Source organism: Sminthopsis crassicaudata, chromosome 3, assembly GCF_048593235.1.
Source record: "Sminthopsis crassicaudata isolate SCR6 chromosome 3, ASM4859323v1, whole genome shotgun sequence".
NCBI classification, from domain to species: domain Eukaryota; kingdom Metazoa; phylum Chordata; class Mammalia; order Dasyuromorphia; family Dasyuridae; genus Sminthopsis; species Sminthopsis crassicaudata.
Window position 1 is genome coordinate 177,158,372 of NC_133619.1, and position 21,195 is coordinate 177,179,566.

Sequence of the window (21,195 nt, forward strand, 5' to 3'; positions counted from 1 at the left end):
TATCTATACTTGTACTGATACTTTCTAATTATGTGATCCTGTATAAGCTTGCTGACCTCAGTTTCCTTGTTTGAAAAATGGGGATAATAATAGTAGTACCTACTTCCTGAAGTTGTTATATATATATATATATATATATATATATATATATATATATATATATATATATATTCCCCCTCCCCCCGAAGGCTGAGGTTAAGTGACTTGCCCAGGGTCACACAGCTAGGATGTGTTAAGTGTCTGAGGCCAGATTTGAACTCGGGTCCTCCTGAATTCAAGACTGGTGCTCTAACCACTTTGCAACCTAGCTGCCCTGCTCTTTGAAAATATTACAGTGTTATATAAGTACTAGCTATTATTATTATTACTGCTAACATTTAAAAAGGGCTCTGTCTAGTTGGTACTTTTGTTTAACAAATCATAAAATCAGATATAAAATACTATTTGTCTGAGTAGTCTTTAAAATAAGAATCCAGACTAGTTTTAGGAATAAATTATACTTTTCTCTACTTTTAGAACTTTTTTGTTCACAAATATTTTGGAAATTATGTCTCCTAAGGATTTCATATGGTTATACATTAATATGGTTATTATTAACATGAAAATGCTATATGATTATATATTAATATTATCAATATTAACATGAAAATTAAATATTTTCACATTTATCTGGTATATAACTACTCTTTTTAAAGTACCTTTTATTATATGGTTAACACCTAAGTATTTACATTAAGACCATAGATAATTGAAATGAGTGAATGACTTAAAAAATTCTTCTTTGACATTATAATAACTTTTTGGAATTTATTTTCCTCTTTGATATAGTGTGTATATAGGGAAATAACAAAACTTTTTGCTCACCAAAACATAACCCAATGGTAGAGGTTTTACAAATGTCACATACAAATAACAAATGTATAAATAACAAATGCCTTTCATGTGGGTGGAGTATAATGGCATGTTCTTCACTTACCTTTTGTTCTAGTTCAAATTTTTTTCCATATTAAGTCAGAGAAGTTGTTAAAAATTTCTAAACATAAGTCATATTTGTCCGAGACAAAGGTATGAAATTTCAACCTTGCACGTGAGGGTTAAAAGAAAGGTAATCAGTCTGGTACTCTACCTTCCTCTCATTATCTGGGTATAGTGACTTGTAGCCTCTGTTGAGGGCTAAAGAAATGTGATCCTGTATTCATTGTCATGTCACTCTTCTAGATTGGAACCAAAATGATGAATAGGTTGCAATGAAAATATAATAAAGTAGGGAGCAACATTAAATTATAACAATACCAGTAGGACCACATGCCCAATGGTAGTATCAGAGAGAAAGAAAGAGAAAAAGAGAGAAGAGAAAAAAGAGAAGGAGAGGAGAAGAGAAACATATTATTCAACAGAAAGACCAGAGACATTGTACTCTACTCAGGTATAGGCCCAGCCAGAAACAGCTCCCACTGCTGGTTCAGACAATAATATGTCTTCAGCAGAAGACATTAACACCCTACAGAATGTTGACTTTCTAAGCATGTGCTCCAGCCACATGCTTTCCTTATTTGTTATTCCCCATGAGAATTTCCTATTTATATTCATTCTTCCCTCTGATGATCTATGTATTAATTTGTAGGAAGTGAGACCCAAGTTTGGGAGTTTGAGCTAGACCACTGTTTTTTTAACTTGATATTTCATTAAATACCTTTGTTTTGAACTGTGGCTTATAGCTCACTAATAACTATAAGTACATTTTCTTTTAAAACAGAAAAAAAAAGTTGTGTCATAAGAGAAAGGTCTGAGATATGTCTCTGTCAGAGAAGGGAATTCTTATTGTTCAGTCATTTCAGTTTGATTCCTCATAATCCCATTTGGAATTTTCTTGGCAAAGATACTGAAGTGGTTTGCTATTTCCTTCTCCAGCTCATTTTACATATGAGAATAACGAGGCAAACAGGGTTGTCCAGGATCATCACACAACTAGTAGGTGTGTGAAGCCAGATTTGAACTTACGGCTTTGTGGCCCAGTACTCTATCCACTGCCCTTAGTTGTCCCTGAAGGGAGAAACTCATGCCAGCAGAATAATGGGTTCACTCTCAGATTAAAAAGTTAAATGACAAGGATAAAATATTATCCTTTGTTTAAAAATTAGAAAATAAATTAGTTAATTGATTTTTCTTGTATTTTTAATTTGATAACCTGCTTTAGGCTTTCATTATGTTTTCTGTCCATTTTCTTCATTTTCATGTTTTGTTGCCTGATTCTTTATCTCCATTAGCATTGTTCAATTATTTTTCCAAGTTGATGACCAGTTCAGATCTAATTGAAATTAATTTTTTTTGCTTTCCTTATGCTCCCAGAAAGCATACACCATGCCAAAAAATTATAAAACGATATTGTTATCCACAAATGTGTCAATTAATAGATGATTCCATTACAAAAACCTCAGTTGGAATTGAAGTGCCCCCATATTGATATCCATAATCACAATGAAATAGAAAAGAAATTCTATATAGACTTCTTTAGAGATAGTTATGCAGTGCAGTAAATCGGGATTATTGGAGATTAAATCTAGTCTCAGACATTTACTATCTATGTGACCCTGTGACCCCAACTATCTAACTGACTGTACTGCTGGCTCAATTTCTAACTAAAAAAATGAGGTTCATAATAGCTTCTTTTAGGTTATTGTGAGGATAAAAAGAGATAATATTTATAAAGTACTTTGCAAGGTTTAAAGTGCTATATAAATGCTACTTATTGTCATCATTATTATGAAAAAACCTTAATAAAACAATTTCATTGGTAGAAAGCTTTTCAATTTGGGATATTCTATGAGCATCAAGATGAAACTTCCTTCTGTTAGGAATTTCTCATACATGTAATGATAAATAGTAATTGGTTTATTGTATGACAGTAGATAACAATGATTCACTATTTCACTGATCTTTTAATTCACAGAACTGTTTCTGAGTTTATAGTATCAACTGTGTTTTCTTAATAATCTTAGACAAATCACTATTGCACACACATCATCGTGTGAACATATTATAAACAAAGTTGAGTTGTCACAGCAGTAGTTTGGCATAGCAGAAAGAGAGCTGGCATTATATCCAAAAGGAGTATATTCAAGTTTGGCTCTGATATTCATAAGCTTTACAACCGTTCTGAATCTACATTTCATTTTCTGTAAAATGAACTCCTGTTCGTCCTTTGTTTTGAAGAAAACCGATGACTATCAGGGTGATATCTTGACTGGTGCATAAACTGGATTTAAGGTAGAATTGCACCAAATCAGACTCTTTTCCATAGTTTTCCAAGTTCAGTGGCAAGACAAAAGTCAGAATGACTGGCAATGATGCAGGATACAGTGAATGATCTTGTCATCTTCAGCATCTGAGCAAGCTCTAAGTACTCTGCAGTGTCTACTTCAGGTACCTTCATGGTCACTGGAACATACTGTTTTCATCCACATGTATTCCACTGGGGGAAGTATTTACATGCTTGGAGAAGAGTTTATTTATTCACAGATTTGAGGCCTGTCAATCTGGTTTAAGCCCTTTGTTGGGTTTTGTTGGGGTGTGGCTGCTATATCCTATATCCTATAGGTCTTTGGAGCCACAGATGAGAATTGAATAACAGATGGAAACCCAATGAGTAGACTTGAAAAAGGTTCAACAAACCCTCACACCAGAAATACTAGTACTCCTTGGATACATCACACATCGCAAATTCATTCTATATGTCTCATTGGATTATAGTGAAGAAAAATATTTTGTAAAGTGCTATAAAATGTGAATTATTACTATTAACTATTAAGCCATGACAATAATTATTATATAAAGTGAAAGCTATCAATCGGGTTGATGCAATAGCTCTTTTAATTATAAGTTAGAATTAGATCTGTGATTTTTTGGTATCTATGAACTCCCAAGTGAGGAAACAATTCTAGGGAAGGGAGTTACCTAGAGCTTAGAGAGATTAAATCATTTGCCCTGAATCATTCTCCTAGTATGCATCGAAGACAGGACTTGAATCCAGGTCTTCTTGGTTTTAAGACTAGCTTTCTATTTATTTCTCTATATTCCTCTCTCCTTCAATTACTGAAAAATGAAGTCACTCAGATGTTGCAGTAATCCTCAAACTATGGATATAGTGGGTTATATTTTCAAAATTTACTTTTAAAGCATTAGCTAATGAATCATGTTCTCTCCCTTTCAGAGTCTTGCCAAATGAATTGATCTTCATTCAGTAAGAGTGAACTTTGTATATTTTCTCCAAGCTCTCCAGCCCACTCCTTCTTTCCCTGTCACCTCAGCAGGTAATTTGTTCTGAAAACCTAAAGGCTTTTATGATTAAATAATGGTCAAAAGGCTCCCTGTAGTTCTTGAGCTAATGAGGGCAGGACAAGAAAGAAGTTACACTTTTGCATACAATTCCATTACTAAGTGGGAACAGCAGCATTTGATAAGCATCATTACTCAGAATAGGTAGGCACCAGCACCAGCAATTACAGTTACAGTTTTAAGATATTTGAGTAATATGAGGCATTTAAAATTTTCTTCCCTATCTCTCTCTCTTCCTCCTTTCTCCCTCTCCTCTCCCTCTCCTCTCCCTCTCCTCTCCCTCTCCTCTCCCTCTCCTCTCCCTCTCCTCTCCCTCTCCTCTCCCTCTCCTCTCCTCTCCTATGGGTAGTAGATGGGGTGGAGTGGGAAGTAAGGAGTGAGGCTCTATGGCCTTTTCTGTGACTATAAGAAAATAAAATGATAACCAACCTCCTGTATTGATGCTTAATGTTGGCCAATTTGGTCTTATCAAAGTTAAGAATAATAAATACATATCCAAGGATGGCTTTATATACTTCATCTCATGAACCATGTGAGATAGGTTTTTTCCATTCCCATTCTTCAAATGGTAACATCAAACATTGCCTAGTGAAGTTCGAGTTGAGTGAAACAGGAAACTAAGGACTTTTCAGAATAATAACTGTGGGAAATTCAAGACTCAGCACCAACGATCAGTTAATCATTAAGGCTCTGAGAAGAAAAGCAAAAGACTTGCTGTTCTAGTGGAAATATGTGAAATGACTTCCTAGACCTTTACTTAACTGCTAGAGAAAAACATGTGTAATTATTTAATGGGCTGGAGATATTCAAGAAGTCTCCAAACTAGCTTGTTGATTAAGAAAGCCTGAGGTAAACTAAATCTCCTTGGTTTTTCTAGATACCTTCTAACTCCTCTGGCTTAATGAATTACTTACCTCTAACTAAATCTTCTTATTGTGAGAGATTATATGGTTTCTCATAAAATTATTAACTATGGTAGATTGAATTTATAACCTAAATTTAATTTATGAAGGTCTGATGGGTTTGGAAAATGAATTCTTTACACAAACCTGTAAAACTTGTAAACTTGTAAACCTTATAAAACTGACCACCACCATAAACTTAGGCAAACACACTTGCAAGCATTTGTAACTGACCACCATAAACTTAAGTAAACCCATCTGCAATAAGTCACCTATATTGCTCTGACTAGAATTTAGCAAACCTGTGCTACTTTCATCTAAGCAGGCAGTGAAAATTAACTCGATAAGGGAAGGGGAGGTCATGAATTTTTGTGGTTTATGACTATATAATCGCCCTTGACTTCTGTGAAATTGGCCTCCTCTCTCAGGAGAACTCCAGTGAGTGGACCATCCACTTTTCCCAAGATTCTAATAAAGCTACTGTTCTTCCCTTTGAGAAATCTCTGAGTAGTCATTTTGAGTTAGGACTTGCTGTACCATACAAAGTGGAGTGAGTATGTTGGAAATGAGTTCTCAGATAACTTCTAACCATAGATTCTATGTAACTCTTACTTGCATTCCAGACATATGTTGGAACCTGTTTATTTTGAGTTATTTTGACTCAGGAGAGTTGACTTAAATTTTCATTGTGAGTTTTTGTAACTCAATCAGCAAAGGAGCTAATTTGTTATTTTGTTGATTAGATTTAAGAAAGTAATGGAGAAAATATTTTAAAAAGTACATTTTCTCCCAGAGAATTGATTATTGAAACATTTGTCTAGAAGCACACTCCTGCTCCATAACCTCCTTATAAATATACAAAGCATTCATGAGTATCAGAAAAATGAAAGCATTAGAATGAATCTTTGAAGAAGAAACCTAAAAGGTCTCAAAACAAAACAACAAAAAGGCAATGAAACTGATTTTGGAGTAAGATGCTTTTGTATAACTCGATGCTATTCAAATCTTCCCAATTTCAATCTGTGGTTATATAGATACTTTTTCTTCCCTTCCTCTCCACTTCTCCATTCTCTTCCCCATGCTGCTTATCTTCTTCTACCATCCATGTCTATATGCTCTCTGTGCCTTATTAAAGTATGATTGAAACATTATTCTCTGTCTGCTGCTGTCTCTCCCTCAGAGTATACAAAAACCCAAATGTGCTGTCCCTCCTTGACCCAAAGGACCATTTAGAAGTCCTATTTCTTGAGTGACAAACAATGAACACTAAGACTGAGGTGTTTTTTTTTGTTTTTGTTTTTTTTGCCATTTATAGCTATTTTTACTCCTGATCAAACCGGGTGCAATGAATTTATAGGTAGAATGCAAGAGTGGGCACCTGAACCATGAGTTCCTTAGGAGATTCCCCCCCCTTTTAACTCAGGTTACAATAAATTAATTAATAATTCAATAAATTAATTCACATTTCATATGTCTAAGACTAAGACTTTTATAAAATTATTTAATCTTATTGTGCCTCATTTCTCAACTATGAAATGAGGGAGCTAGACTATGTGATCTCTATATAACCTTCCATCTCCAGATCTTTGATTCTAAACATTCAAGAAAAACAAGCAATCATCAATTGTGGGTAGTTTAATAATATCTGGTTAGAAAATCTGAGTTCATATCTTAACTCTGACAATAATTGTGAAGTTATGATGAAGTCATTTAACGTTGCTAAGTCTCATTGTTCTCAATTATAAAATAGGGATATAAATACAGGATTCATACTATTTGCCTAACAGAGTTTTTACGGGGAAAGTGTTTTGAAAATCTTACATTAATTTACAAAGCTGTGTGATTGCATGTTTTAGATCCAAGAACTAATCTGAAATCAACAACTTAAAACAATTGTTGATAATTATTTTAAGTATAATTGGTTTACTTTTTATGCCTACATATCTTGTTTTATGCATTCAAACATATTATTTAAAGCCTCTTAAATTTAGAGGCTTTTATTTTATTTAAAGACTCTTTAAAGAAAGAGTCAATAAATTTCATCATACTACCAAAGGGGTTGAACAACTAATAATGCCATTGGATAGAATGCTGGGCCTGAAGTTAGGAAAACTAATTGAGTTGAGTTCAAATTTGGCTTCAGACACATAATAGCTGTGTGACCCTATACAAGTCACTTAACCCTGCTTTAGTTCCTCATCTGTCAAATAAGCTGAAGAAGAAAATGAAAACTCTGATCTAGAAAGCAACATACAAAAATTCCTATATAATGTTTTCATGATTGATATTATTTCACAACTGCTATATCATTTTCCCTACTGCTGGTTTGTGTGTGTGTGTGTGTGTGTGTGTGTATAAAAATCATTGACATGAATTGGTGGTATGTTGTCTATGCTATAATTCATTTTAAAAATGATTTCTACTTATAATTCATTAGAATGGTATCCAAATCCCTCAATCTTTCAATTCCTTGAATGATGACCTAAATTGCCTTGTTTCTCATTATGCTTGCTTTTCCTGCAAAGTACTGTCAACATTTTCAATTCAACAAAATTAAATCAATAGTCATTCATTTAGCACCTATTATATAAAAAAGTATTATCCAAAATACTTGAGAAATAAAGAAAAAAAATACAAATAGTTCCTAACATCTTCTATTGAAGTTTATAAATACTATCAGTAGAAGACTTGTCTTTTGAATGAGAGGAAATGGAATTTGAAAGTTAAAAGCTCTAGAAATAATATCCTTAATTCTGTATATTGGCCAGTACTATAGCTATCATTTTTTATGCTTAGGACAGGCAAGTGTGAACATTCCTTCAAGTCAGCTTATTAGGACAAATTCATATAGGAGCATGAGAGAGGAAGCAGCAAGGGGAATAAAGAACATGAAAAAGGGCATTGTAGAAATGCAGAAGTGAGCAAGACATCACTTGAGATGAAGCACAGAAGGAGCAAGCTGTTATAGGCTTTCTATTTTAGTTAATTTTTCTTGCAAAATAGATGATAAGCAAAATTCTTTCCATGACAAATAACAAGTGCAAGGCCTTGCTCAGCACTGTGAGATAAAATTTCTGATTTTCCATCCTCAACTATGTTTCTGGTTGTACCTTAACACTGAACATATATGCAGAATAAATGATCACATTAGTCTTCCCCATAGCTTTTGAGGGGGAAATATGGGAAAGGAAGTGATTGTATCACACAGAAGGAAATAAACAAAACAAAACAAAAGGCTTAAGAAGGTTAACTGATCTATGTCCAAAGTCACCAATATAGTAAATAGTGGAGATAATTCCTCAGATTCCTTACCCAAGGCAGAGAAAATAGCTGCAGCCCAGAACATTTCACCCATTAGGGCAGGAATAAAGATGAGTCCACCCATGCGCTTCCCATAGAGTTGCTGAAATGGATCTAACATTGTCACATAACCTTTGGAACGCATTGGTTTTGCAAAAAACAGACCACCTAAAACCAAAATAGAAGAACATAAAATTAAATTAAAATCATAAAATTAAAATTAAAAAAATTACTATACATTTATCTGCCATGAGGTGTGTTTATCTCTCTCTCTCTCTCTATCATCCATCCATCCATCCATCCATCCATCCATCCATCCATCCACCCATCCATCCATCCATCTATCATCTATCTATCTATCTATCTATCTATCTATCTATCTATCTATCTATCTATCTATCTATCTATCTACCTATCTATCTCTTTAAAATGTTCCTAAGGGACTCCAATAATTTGCAGTGCAGTAGAAAAATTAAAATTATAAAAACTCATAGTATTAAAATTGCACAGAGGTCCTTTCAGTGGCATTATCTTAAAGAAATCTTTCAAAATTCAATATATAGTATTTTCATTTTTTAGGATATTATTAACGAATTTTGCATGAGTGTACAGTCCTGGAAGAAGCTCTTATTTGATTCATTGCAAATCTTCAGAAAGATCTGAATGCAGTTCTTACCTCTGACACCCAGACTACTATTAATTTGACTGACTCAGGGCCCTAGGCAAATCTCTAAGACTACAAATTCAGAATGCTTGCAATTCCTTTAGCTCTTACTATTCTCTTATTTCATTCTTGTTTTTCTTTGGTGGTACCCTGTTCAAATTAGACTCTACCTGTGTGCAAAATTGAAAGAAGTTCAATAAGAAATAAAACTTTAAATCCTTAAATTCTAATTGTCATTATCTTAAAGGAAATTCTTTGAGACATTCTATAATCAAATGATCAAATTGTGAATGTATCAAAATTCTGCTGCTTGCAGATCTACATATTTTTTTCACACTTTACTTACATATTTCTATAGAGTTTTTAATACTCCTTACATAAATGTAATATAGTGGTTAGAGATCCAGCTGTGGAATCCAGTGGATTTGAATGCAAATTGTACCTGTGTCAAACATTGAGTATGAGTACGGCTAAATTATTAAATGTCTCCATGTCCCAGACATCTCTATCTATTAGTTCAAAATAGTTGCATATATGTATTGATAGAAGGAGTTTCACCATTAAGAGTTTCATTTACCAATGTTATCAGACAGGTCTGGACCAAAAAACCCTCAATGTATAGAGAAAGAAAAAGGCCTAGATTTCTGAAATGATGATTATTATAATAATAATTTCATAGTGAAATACATAATGTTTACACACCTATACTGACAAAACAAAGTGGACCAAAAATGCATTTTCCCCCCCCATTATGGCATGTAACAATTGACAGAACAATGACTAAATTAATCTTGCTCTTGCTCTTGCTCTCCCTCTAGCTCCTTTTTTCTCCTCCCCTCTTTACTTCTCCCATTTTCAACTTCCCCTCCCTCTCTTTTACCTTCTCTCCTTTTTTTCTCTCTCAATGGATATATATGCATAGAGATAATATAAATATTTAACAGGTGGAGTAGCAGAACAATGATTTGGACCCTCAATTTAATTTGACTTTGGTGCATTGAAGGAATGTTGCAGTGATGGTAGGAAATACCACAAAATCCATTTGTCCATAGCAATAAACTTTTATGCCACAACATACAGGTGAATCATGAAGCAAAATTACTGATTGTTGACTAAAAGTTAATGGAGAGACTCATGGAGGCAATAAACAGGCTGAAACATGACAATTTATGTCAGGAAAAATATATAAGCTATTATCCAAGACATGAGGTAGGTCAATTACAAGCAAGGACAGACAAATGGATAGTTGATATGTTAGATAGTGACTTTTAAAATTCAAAAAGTCAGAGAAAGCTCATCTAATGTTTCTTTATGAAGAAGGGATGAAAAGAAATGTATGAGAACTATGCATGATAAAGTATAGGATTTAAAACTTTATCAATAGAGAGCATGCCCATACTAAGATCATTGATCCACATACATCTAGTTAATTAGTTACTATGTTCCAGTTTGTTTTTTTTTCCTTACCTAAAATCAAGCTAAGTGAATATCCAATTGGTGCTTGTGCCCAAGCTAAACCATAATCTGGTACATAAACTGCTTCAGCTGTCCCATTTATATAACCTCCTCCAACCCAGGTGGCTGAAACAGAATAAAATAATAAGAAATCAAGTTATATTATTACACAATCACCTAGCCTTTTAAGTGAATACCATTACTTTTATTCATCATATAACACAAGAAGATATATGAACTATAATAAAATAAGTGATCCTTCTCAATGTTTTTTTTAAATGTTTTTATAAAGGCAGATATCTGGCTGTTTTCACCACAAAGTTGGTTTTGTCATTTGTAAAAGGAGATTGAATTAGTTGATCCCAATTTCTTTTAGCTCTACATCTGTGATGTTATGATTCCATTTCCCTACAACCTCCTCCAGTTTACATGTTTGCTCACTTCTTGATATTCAAAATTATTCTGAAGTGGGGATGTTTGCATTATGGCAGTATATCCCTTTCACAAGTCTGTGCCAATCAATGAATCAACAAGTATTTATTAAGTATCTACTGTGTGTCAGATTCTTTGTTAAGGATTGGGAATACAAAATTTTAAAAAAATGGAAGAAACCCTCCTTTCCTTGCTTAGAAAGTCAATATTATCTATTTTAGAATGTAAACTTCTGCTGATTGGAACTCTTTACTTTCTGTGTACATAATGCAATCCTGCATGGAATGTTTACTGACAATAATGCTTATTATTTTTCAATATAACACTAGCCAATGTGCCAGGAGAAAATACAATAAAAACTCCTTGAGGACTTCTTGGTTTTTGTCTTTGTATCTCTAGTACCCAGTAGACATTTAATATTTGTTTAACTGAATTGAGTTGGACCAGGCACCAAACTTTACTCACGGTATCCTGTGCCTATGATGCCCCCTTTCCAAAAACTTTGCCTAATGCTATTCTAACAATTAATCAGTTGTATCTCTCTTATGATGCTACCCCTGATCATCTTCCACGCCAAATGTAAAACAGCTCTACCTCAGAGGATCATGGAATTATAATTTAACAAAACTTCTAATCACCTACTTCAACTCTCATTTTCCAGATATATAGATAGTGAAGTCACTGAAACAATAAATACCAAAGCCAAACTCTCTTCAAATCCAAGCAGACTCTTTCTATTATCCTTGCCTCCTAATCTGATCTCATTGCATCATATATTTATATCATTATTTGCATCCTATTTATACGTGTATATCTTATCTCCTACTGGATTATAGGCAAATTCCTTATCTTATTTATGATTTTATCTCTTTTGTCTCCAAACATAGCATGTAACATTTAATAACTTAATATTTGATGAACAAATGAATGATCTATATTCAGTATAATAGTAGGTTAATTCTTGTGCTATTATGAATTAGAAAACTAGGTGATGCAGCAGATAGAGTGCTGGGTTTGGAATCAGAGAGACTTGGGTTCAAATCTAGCCTTAGACATTTCCTAAGTATGGAATCTTGAGCAAATTACTTAATCTCTTTTGGCTTCAGTTTCTTAACTGTAAAATGGGGTTGATAATAGATACTATTATCAACCCCATTTTACAGAGTTGTAGTAACAATCTCACGAGATAATATTTGTAAAATGTCTGGCACAGTGCCTGACACAGTGGATGTGCTATGCACATATCATCATCATCATCATTGTAGGATAATTAAAACTTCTGATGATTTTTTTGTTTGTTTTTAGACTATTTTCCCATTAGTAACAAGAAGTAAGGAATATTCCCTTTCTCTAAATAACAATTGTGGCTATTCTTAAATCAAATGTTTGTAATGCATTAGCACTCAATCAGCTAGCAAGCTATGCCAAGGCATGCTGGAGTTACCTGAACCATATCTGGTGCCAGGAAAGATTTTGAAATGAAATGCTTATTTCAAAAAAAAAAAAAAAGAACTAAATTTAATTACACCATAAGAATGAAACAACAAATTAAATTAACATCAAACAACAGACAAATGGGTTAGCTATACAAATAAATATTCATTTACTCAAAAAGTTTTTATTAAGTACCTACTATATACCAGGCACTATGCTAAGTTATGGGAGTTAAAGAGAAATAAAATTCAACTCTATCAATAGAAAGGAGGATAATAAAAAGGGAATATTGATGAAGGGGAATGAAGCATCACTATTAAAATTACAGTCAGTCAACAGACATTTATTAAATATATATGATGCATTACCTACTTTGCAGCTAGGAGGTAGCAAGACTGGAGTTAGGAAGATTAGCTCAGTTCATCTGGGGCCTCAGAGACCTACTTGGGCAAGTCACTTAACTCTGTTAGTTTCCTACACTAAGGAAAATTGGAAATATTTTCCAAGAAAACTCCAAATGGGTCACAAACAACAGGACACAACTGAACAACAAAGAAAACTGGGCAGAATAAAAAGCATATTGGTCCACAATGGTAATATTGATGTTAATTAAAGGCCACACACACACACACATATATGTGTTTGTATATATAAATATATAAAAATATAATGCAGATACATATATAGATTTAATATTGAGACAATGCTTTAAAGCTTGTAAAACTTATGTGCACTACCATGAGATTCTCTATATTTTTGTTATTAATCTCCATGTTCAAATTTGACTATAGAGACTAAAACCAATGCATTCAAAAACATGTGATGTTTTCCAGTAAATCTGAAAAGGGGTAGAGCCTTTTACTTTTTCTTTCATTTTTTTTTTTCTGCTGTCTTTAAATCTCTAGCATTCATCACATTTCCTCAAAACAGTCCACAGAAATCAATGAAACTAATTTTCTTAAAGGCCTCATTTGGTACAAGTAGGCTGAGTTTAAAACTTGAATGTAATTAATGTACCTTTTAATGAAAAAAAAATGACAATACTATTGCCATTTTTTTTAGTACAGACCAATTAGTCTCAATTGCTATTGTACCTGTGTTGTTAGTTGTTGTTTAGTTGTTTTATGTGATTCCCACTCTTTGTGACCCTATTTGGGGATTTTCTTAACAAAGGTACTAGAGTGGTTTGCTAATTGTTTTCTCCAGTTCATTTTTATAGATGAGGAAAATGAAGTAAATAGGTTTTAGTGACTTGTCCAGGGTTACATAGCTAGTGTAGGAGGCTGTATTTGAACTGAGGTCAAGAAGATGCAGTGCTATAGAGCACCCTATACCACCTACTTGCATCTATTGCCATTTATGTTGGTCTGCTGAATAATAATGAGTGGCATGAGACGTGTGTGTACACATACACACACATAAACACATATACATATATATATATATATATATATATATATATATATATATATATATAATGCTTTAAGGTTTACAAAGTTTGTCTTATGTATATCTACCTATATCTATAATATATATATGTACCAATAAATTATTAGCATTATTATTATTGTGGTCCAAGTTGTTATTAGGGAAATTCAAAATGAAATTTCTTGAGATTAAATGTCTCTAGGCTCTGTTATTTTAAAAAGGTAAAAGCAATAACAAAATATGTCTCCAAATGATATTTAAAAATTTAAGCTTTTTTGTATAAAATGAGATTATTTGAAATGAATTATTCAATATGAACATGTTGCCCATACTCCCTGTGTTCCACCTTGACCCTGAATCTTTTTTTTTTTTTGGTTACTGTCTAATAAATAATAATTAACAGTTTTTTCTTCACTTCTAATCCTGTTACAATTTCAAGTTGTACAATTTCATTAAATAAGAGTCTTTTGCTAGGACTCCCAAAACATGGAAAAGTGTATTCTAACAGATACAAAATATATATTTCTTCTTGGCAAAGTTGCTAGTAACTGAAACTAACAACTGTACCAGCACTATTTGGTCACACAAACACAAATTTTCATCACAGAGATCTCTTTGTCCTCTAGGCTAAAATGAAAATTACTATCAGACTGATTATAACTCATAATGGTATAATTTAGTATGGTTAGCATTTGATTATATAAAATTCTTCATTTTAGACATTTTGATCAAGCAGTATTTTCCAATCAAAGTTCCTCATGATGAAAAAAATGCTATCAATTTCCCTAGAAACAACTGATGAACTGAGTGCAAATTAAGACATAATTTTCTTTTTAAAATATGTCTAATATGGAAATGTTTTGCATGGTTTCACATGTATTATTGATATCATATTACTTGTTGTATCAGTGAATAGGGTAAGGGTAGAATCTGGAATTCAAAATTTGGAAAGAAAAAAGTTTAAAAATAACGACTTACTTTTTTTTTTAGAAAAACTCAAAAACAAATTAAAAAAGAAAGTTCTTTATGTAATTGTAAGCAATAAGTGTGAGAGGGTTGGAGGTGGGGAAAAATGATTTTTTTTCTTAACTTTTATTTTTTAAAAGGACAATTATCTTCCTTGTAGTGTTGATGCAGAGTGGACAAATGATTGTATAAATACTAAGCAAACCTAATGAAAAATAATAAAACTATAGACTATACTATGAGAAAAACAGGGCTCTTAAAAGATATAATTCTTAACATTTTTAATAAAAATTGTTAGAAAATAAATATTTCCAATATTTGTTCCAATTGGAACATATGGGAAAAGTGGCATAAGAACAAACTGAGATTCATTCTGTTTATAGACATAGTAAATCAGCAGGTGTTTAAACCACATCTAATGATGTTTTTTTTTATCCCCAGTAATGTTTATAGATCTATGAAGGGAGAATTTCCAGTGCTTTAAGTCTATCTCAGATACTTGTAGTATGCTGGTTATATAAATTTCTGAAAGATGAATTATTATATAAAATAAATCATTCTAGAATATTTTAGATTTTAGTCAGGTAAAGTCAGATATTTAAGATGCAGAAATATTTTTTGCTGACTCAATCTTGGCAACATAACTGTGCTATGTAGAAATACATATTCTTAATAGAATATCAGGGCTCAAGTATCATAATTTCAGACCTTCTAAAATGTATTACTGGGAGAAAAAAGAAAAAAACTGTTAGTGTAAAGGGCATTGCAATAATTTAAAAGGATATTAATACTCTATAGACTTTGAGATGCTGAAAACACAATTCATTAGATATTAATGAATATGCATCAAATATTGTCATATGTATATGCTTTTTCATTAGTTTTTATTTCTCTCCTGAAATGATATTCTGGAGAAAAGGAGGAAAAGGTGGACAATACTTTAGAACACAATGGATTGGTGGAGAAGAGAAAATGATCAGAGTGGAATTTCTAGTAGTGCACTCCCTAGAGATATCCCCCCTCTTTTTCAGAAATACGTGTCTAAATGATCTTACATTGGAGCACTATATTAATACCGTGCAATTTCCATTTTTTAGTAAATTAATTTTTGTACAGGAATATTGGTCATAAATTAAGATTTTGTTGCAGTGGAAATTTGTAATCCTGATTATACAAGCTTAGATTTTTTAAAATGACAAATCAAACAATAATATTCATTGACTTTTGTCATTTAAGATTTTACCGAAAACAATATTATCCTAGTATCTACTGACACTAAAAGGTCCTGTTTAATTTCCTTTATATTACTGGAGATTACATGTTCTACTCATCTTAATCTTAAACTAGGATTGATTTAAACTTTTCATCCATTTCTTTGTTTTTCCATTGTTTGGATTTCATCACCTAAAGCCAACTCTGCTTGAGCCATATTTCAATCTATGTATTCATCGATATTTTGCTAAAATTTTGCTATAAAGATTCATGACTCAGTGTTTAAATTAGTTTAATTAAAAAACTTTTAAGTAATCATTTAGATTATTATACTAGCTTATTAACTAGTAGGAAGGCCTTCAAATCACTAAGTACATGAAGTTGAAGAACAAGTTCTGTGGATGTATCGCTATATAAGTCATAAAGCATGAACACAGTTTTCATTTAAAGGTAGCCAAGGAAATGAAAGGTGAAATCTTGGCACCTACCAGTCATAGTAAATCCACCAACTAGCAAACCTATATCTCTGCCACCAACTATAATCGCTTCACTACGTTCTTCTGAACTGCCACTGTTCTTGGTTTTCCAAGCAGCCCATATTCCAACCATCAATATCAGAAGATAGAATACAATGATAGCTATCAATCCTTCCACATGGAAAGCCATCTTCAGCTGGAGATCTTGATTTGTCTCCCAAGTTGGCTATTTCATTAAGGATTCTAAAGAAAAAATACAATAAAAATTGTAATACATTAACATAATTATTCTAATAATTGTTAATGGAAGCTATGTGCATACCAAGTGATGATAAATGGAATAGTCTACATGGCTTAAAGAAGCATTATATTGAGAACAGGTAACCTAAAACCATTTCTATGTGTTAACAAACAAGATTATAAACTAGTTTTTTTTTAATCAAGTAAGAATTTTTACATAGAAAATCAAGATGGATTTTAAAAAAATATATAAATAACCTTGATCTCTGGTGTATAATGATGTTTCAAAGAGAAAGAAACAAAGACCCTTATCTCAACTCACCAAATTGGTAAGAACATTTGCTAAGAATATGGTTTTATATAATTTTATAAATAATTTTCAATCATTTTTACTCTGTGATGTCCTAAATGAATCAGAACTGCTCTAAACTATTAATTTACTGACTATATAGGTACTTTATATGCAGTATCAAACATACATTTAAAAAAACCAATTTGATAAATATAGATTAGAACCAATTAGGAAAGTCTGTGTCAAATATACCTTACTAAATCATTTCTATATCTGTTCACTACCTAATGGAGAAGAATCTCCCCACCCCCATCCCTGGGAGAAAAAAAAAATCTTCTCCCTCCTTACCCTACATAGCCTAAAATGGAATATTATCAGAAAATCTCTCCATGAACGAAACTGGATTTGTCTTTTAAGTCGCAGAATGCTCAGAAATCTGATAAAATCCTAGAATCATTGAAAGTACCAAACATTTAGAGTCGAGGGAAGCAGTCTAACTGTTCTCCATAGATTTTATTTTTCTTTTAGATGCCACACCTGCCCACTGTCATCAAGTCAAGTAAGTTGCTAAGAACGCACACATGCAAGTGGGCACAAAAGCACTTTTCTTATCTAGGAAAAAGTAGATCTAGAGAATGGCTTAGGCTAAGGCTGTTAGTCTGCAAAAGTAATTTCCTTAGACGCTCATTTCTGCATTTCTGCCACAGCTTCCTCTCCCACCAGATTTTCATTCCAATATTTTGGTATACATAACTCCCAACCCTTTCCAGTGGGTTGCTTTGATGCCATCACCTTCTCCCTCCTTTCTTTTCCCCCCTTTCCCCCTTCTTTCTCAGTTTCTTTGTCTCCACGCCTCCTCGAGCCGGCACCAACCTGCTAGATCTCCACTCTAATTTAGATCGATCTATCAGGGCGGAGGAGGACGGTGAGTATGATATGCTCTCCCCAAGAGAGCCTTTCAAGCACTCAGGCTGTTAAAAATGAGCCCCCCGCTTCAGTGGGAGCTGGGAGCGTACCTCCTCTCTGGCACCAACTCCAAAAAGATTCCTAAGTCCAGTCTAGACGCGGGGACTCAGAGCTCTGGTCTTACCTTGTTTTTCACTCCCTTGCGAGCCTTCCGCAGAAGATGCTCGGGACTCAGCCCTCTTCCGGGGACACACTCCCTGGCTCCTCCAGTAGGACAGATGTGGATCCTCGGGGGCTCCTGAGAAAACCGAGGAAGAAATTGTGGCGGCCCTGAAGGCAGCAGGAGCAGCAGCAGGTTTCTTGTAGCAGTCTCCCAAGAAGGCTACAAGTATCTCCGTACCCCGAGTTCCAGTCTAGTTTGTGGGTGGGGCACAGGGCTATGGAATGTTCATGGGGAAGATGAGATTCGGAAGGCTAGAGTGCAGCTGAGCTTAGGAGAGATGCTGGGCTGGGGGATTCCATAGGTGTTAGACGTAATTGTCAAGCTAAAGAAAACACCACCCCCCCTCTTTTTTTTTTTTTTTATAAGGGGAGGGAAGTAACGGTATTCGTCAGAGCTAGGGAGCTGGACGTCAGAGAAAAGTGAATGAGAGAGTACTTGGGGACAGTGCCCGTCTGGGGCGCTCAGGGTAGACGAAAGGTTGAAAGCAAGGGAGAGAAGTGGGAAGAGTGAGAAGGGCGGGATGCCAGAGGAGGGAGAGGAGGAGGAGTCTTTGGATGATGGAGGAAGTAAAATTACTGGTAGAGAAAGAGGAGGGGGACTGTGAGGAGAAAAATAGTATATGAGGAAAATAAAAGAAGGAGATGTTTAGGGAAATGGACAATTTCCCACCCCGCCCCAGCGGGGAAGGTTCTGTTCAGAGAAATATCTGATTCCAAGGGAAGCCATTAATGAATAGGTGCAGCCTCCTAAGACCCCTATCCTCCAACCTTGCTTCAGATCTTTCCTTGCCTTTGCTCTTTCTTAGCAGTTGTGGAGCTTCAGGTTCCAATCCCAGTTTTGCCACATATTAGTTTGGAATAAATTTGGGTAATCTATAAGGGTCTCATTATTCTTGCTTGTAAAATGAGGTAGTTGGACAAAATAGTCCCCAAAGTGCCTTCTATTTCTAAATCAAATATTACAGTCTCATCAGGCAGTCTTCCACTCTTCCCCTCTGTGGGAGTAAGTGAAGAGGAGGTATGGAACCTCCATATTTTCACAAAAGAGGAGGGAAAAGATCATTCTCCAGGTCACTAAGCAAATAAATATTCTCCCACACAACAGTAAAAACAGATCAAAACAAGGAAGAAGAACAAATGTTTAGTTTTGCCAACATCTTTTTTAGTGACTGTAAAAATATAAAGCTACTGTGTAAAGAAAAAATTATGCATATCTGTTGCAAGGATTTTGTTCTTTTTTTATTGGGATTGGCAAGAGAAAAAATTGCTTATTAATTTAAAAAATAGTAAAACATGATGGGAAAAAAAGACTTTGACCATATATCCTTCCAGATAACATGTAAATTCTCCCTTAACTTTTCTAAAATGTCATCACATGGTAGCAGGAAAACAACAGAATTATGACTTCATTGGTATAAAGAAATTTTCTTTCCCAGAAGAGGTTTTTATCTGCCCAGAGTATTGTGAAGCTGTGACTTATTATCTATGGTCATTCAACTAGCATGTGTGAAAGGTAGAATTTGAGCCCAGGTCTCCAAGGGTTTAAGACCAGCTTTCTGTAAAGGAGATATGCTGATTCTCATAGAGTTGGACTCTATTCAAAAACAAAATAATAACTCTTTGGTACAATCAAAATGTGTAAGTGGAATTCTCTGTTACTTGACAACAGTTTCAGAGGGCTTACCTCACAAATTATCACCATCCAGACTCAAAAGCTAACCTTCATATGTATCTTGCATCTTATTTTCTTTGTTCTCTGTTAAAAAAAAGAAAAGAAAAAGAAAAAAAAAACTACCATGGTCTGCAGATAAAGTCATCGAAGTGAAAAACCCTGTGGTGTTCAAACAGAAAATGAGACAAAGGCCCAGACCCAGCACAGGAGAGATGATATGGCCTACCAAATTAACCCTAATGATTTTTTTTTGATGAAAAAAAATGAAATAGTTGATAACTTTATTCCCTTTTAGTAAGGAGCTAAGTTAGACTGGGAAAGAAAGTAAATGAATAAGGATTTTGGCATAATTGTTTGCTTACATGTTTCAATTGAAACACTTTTAAAAATCCACTTTTTTCTTTAATGGTGCTTTTTCAGATGATAAGCTTGGCATTTGGATCAATTTAAATCTGTCATTAAAAATCTCCTTAAATCAAGATCAGAGAAGGATCAAGGGATGGTGAATTATCAATCTGATTGCCAAGAAGCATGATGGAAAGAATACTGGACATGTATTTAGGAGACCTAGTTTCTACTTACCTATAATAGATAATAATTCAGCCTTTCATCTATATCCCAGTTTCTTAAACTGTAGTTCATGACCCCATATGAGATCTCATAACTGAATGTAGGAGGTTGCAAAATATGATTTATTATCAATAAATGTTTGGTTTGCATACTTATTTTATATACTTAAATCTCTGGGATCACATAAACATTTTTTGGGTAAAAAGGGGTCCTGATTTGAAAAAGTTTAAGAAGTCTTGATCTGTACCACTCCATGAAAAAACAACAACAAATAAACAAAATATTTAACTAAAGCCAAAAAAGAGGTAAGCTTCTGATTGATTGCAACATAAAACAAACAAACAAATAAAAACAATTCTGATGTCAGTCCTGGATCAGACAGAGGTATTTAGGAGGATTTTTAAATGAAGTCTCCCTAGATTCAGACTCAATATATCTAAAGTTGTCTTTCCCAGCTGATGCCTCCTCTCCACCCAAGCATGAGACAACACTGTATTTTCTTGCACTTTAATTACCCTGCTTAGGCCCTGCGGAGGATATTGTGTGTGCCATCACAAATCAGAGGGAAATTATGTTGAATTACCGAATTTAAATCCCCCAATAGATTAACAAGTTAGACTGATTGAATGAAGTTAAAATAGGGATTCGTGTGAAATTTTGTAGTGGTGTTTGATAAATTGAAAAATATA

The 21,195-nt window shown here is 33.7% G+C and overlaps 1 protein-coding gene across 1 annotated transcript in view; it reads right to left on the reverse strand.

The window, feature by feature from the left end:
• Nucleotides 1–18,759, reverse strand: part of SLC5A7 (solute carrier family 5 member 7) — a 34,041-nt gene extending 15,282 nt beyond the window's left edge. The window contains exons 1-4 of the mRNA XM_074299667.1: nt 18,227–18,759; nt 16,617–16,847; nt 10,669–10,782; nt 8,550–8,705 (exon numbers count right to left, since the gene is read on the reverse strand). Of these exons, the coding sequence (XP_074155768.1) occupies nt 8,550–8,705; nt 10,669–10,782; nt 16,617–16,794 (448 nt within the window). The 5' untranslated portion in view covers nt 16,795–16,847; nt 18,227–18,759. The remainder of the gene's footprint in view (nt 1–8,549; nt 8,706–10,668; nt 10,783–16,616; nt 16,848–18,226) is intronic.
• Nucleotides 18,760–21,195: the final 2,436 nt, after the last annotated feature.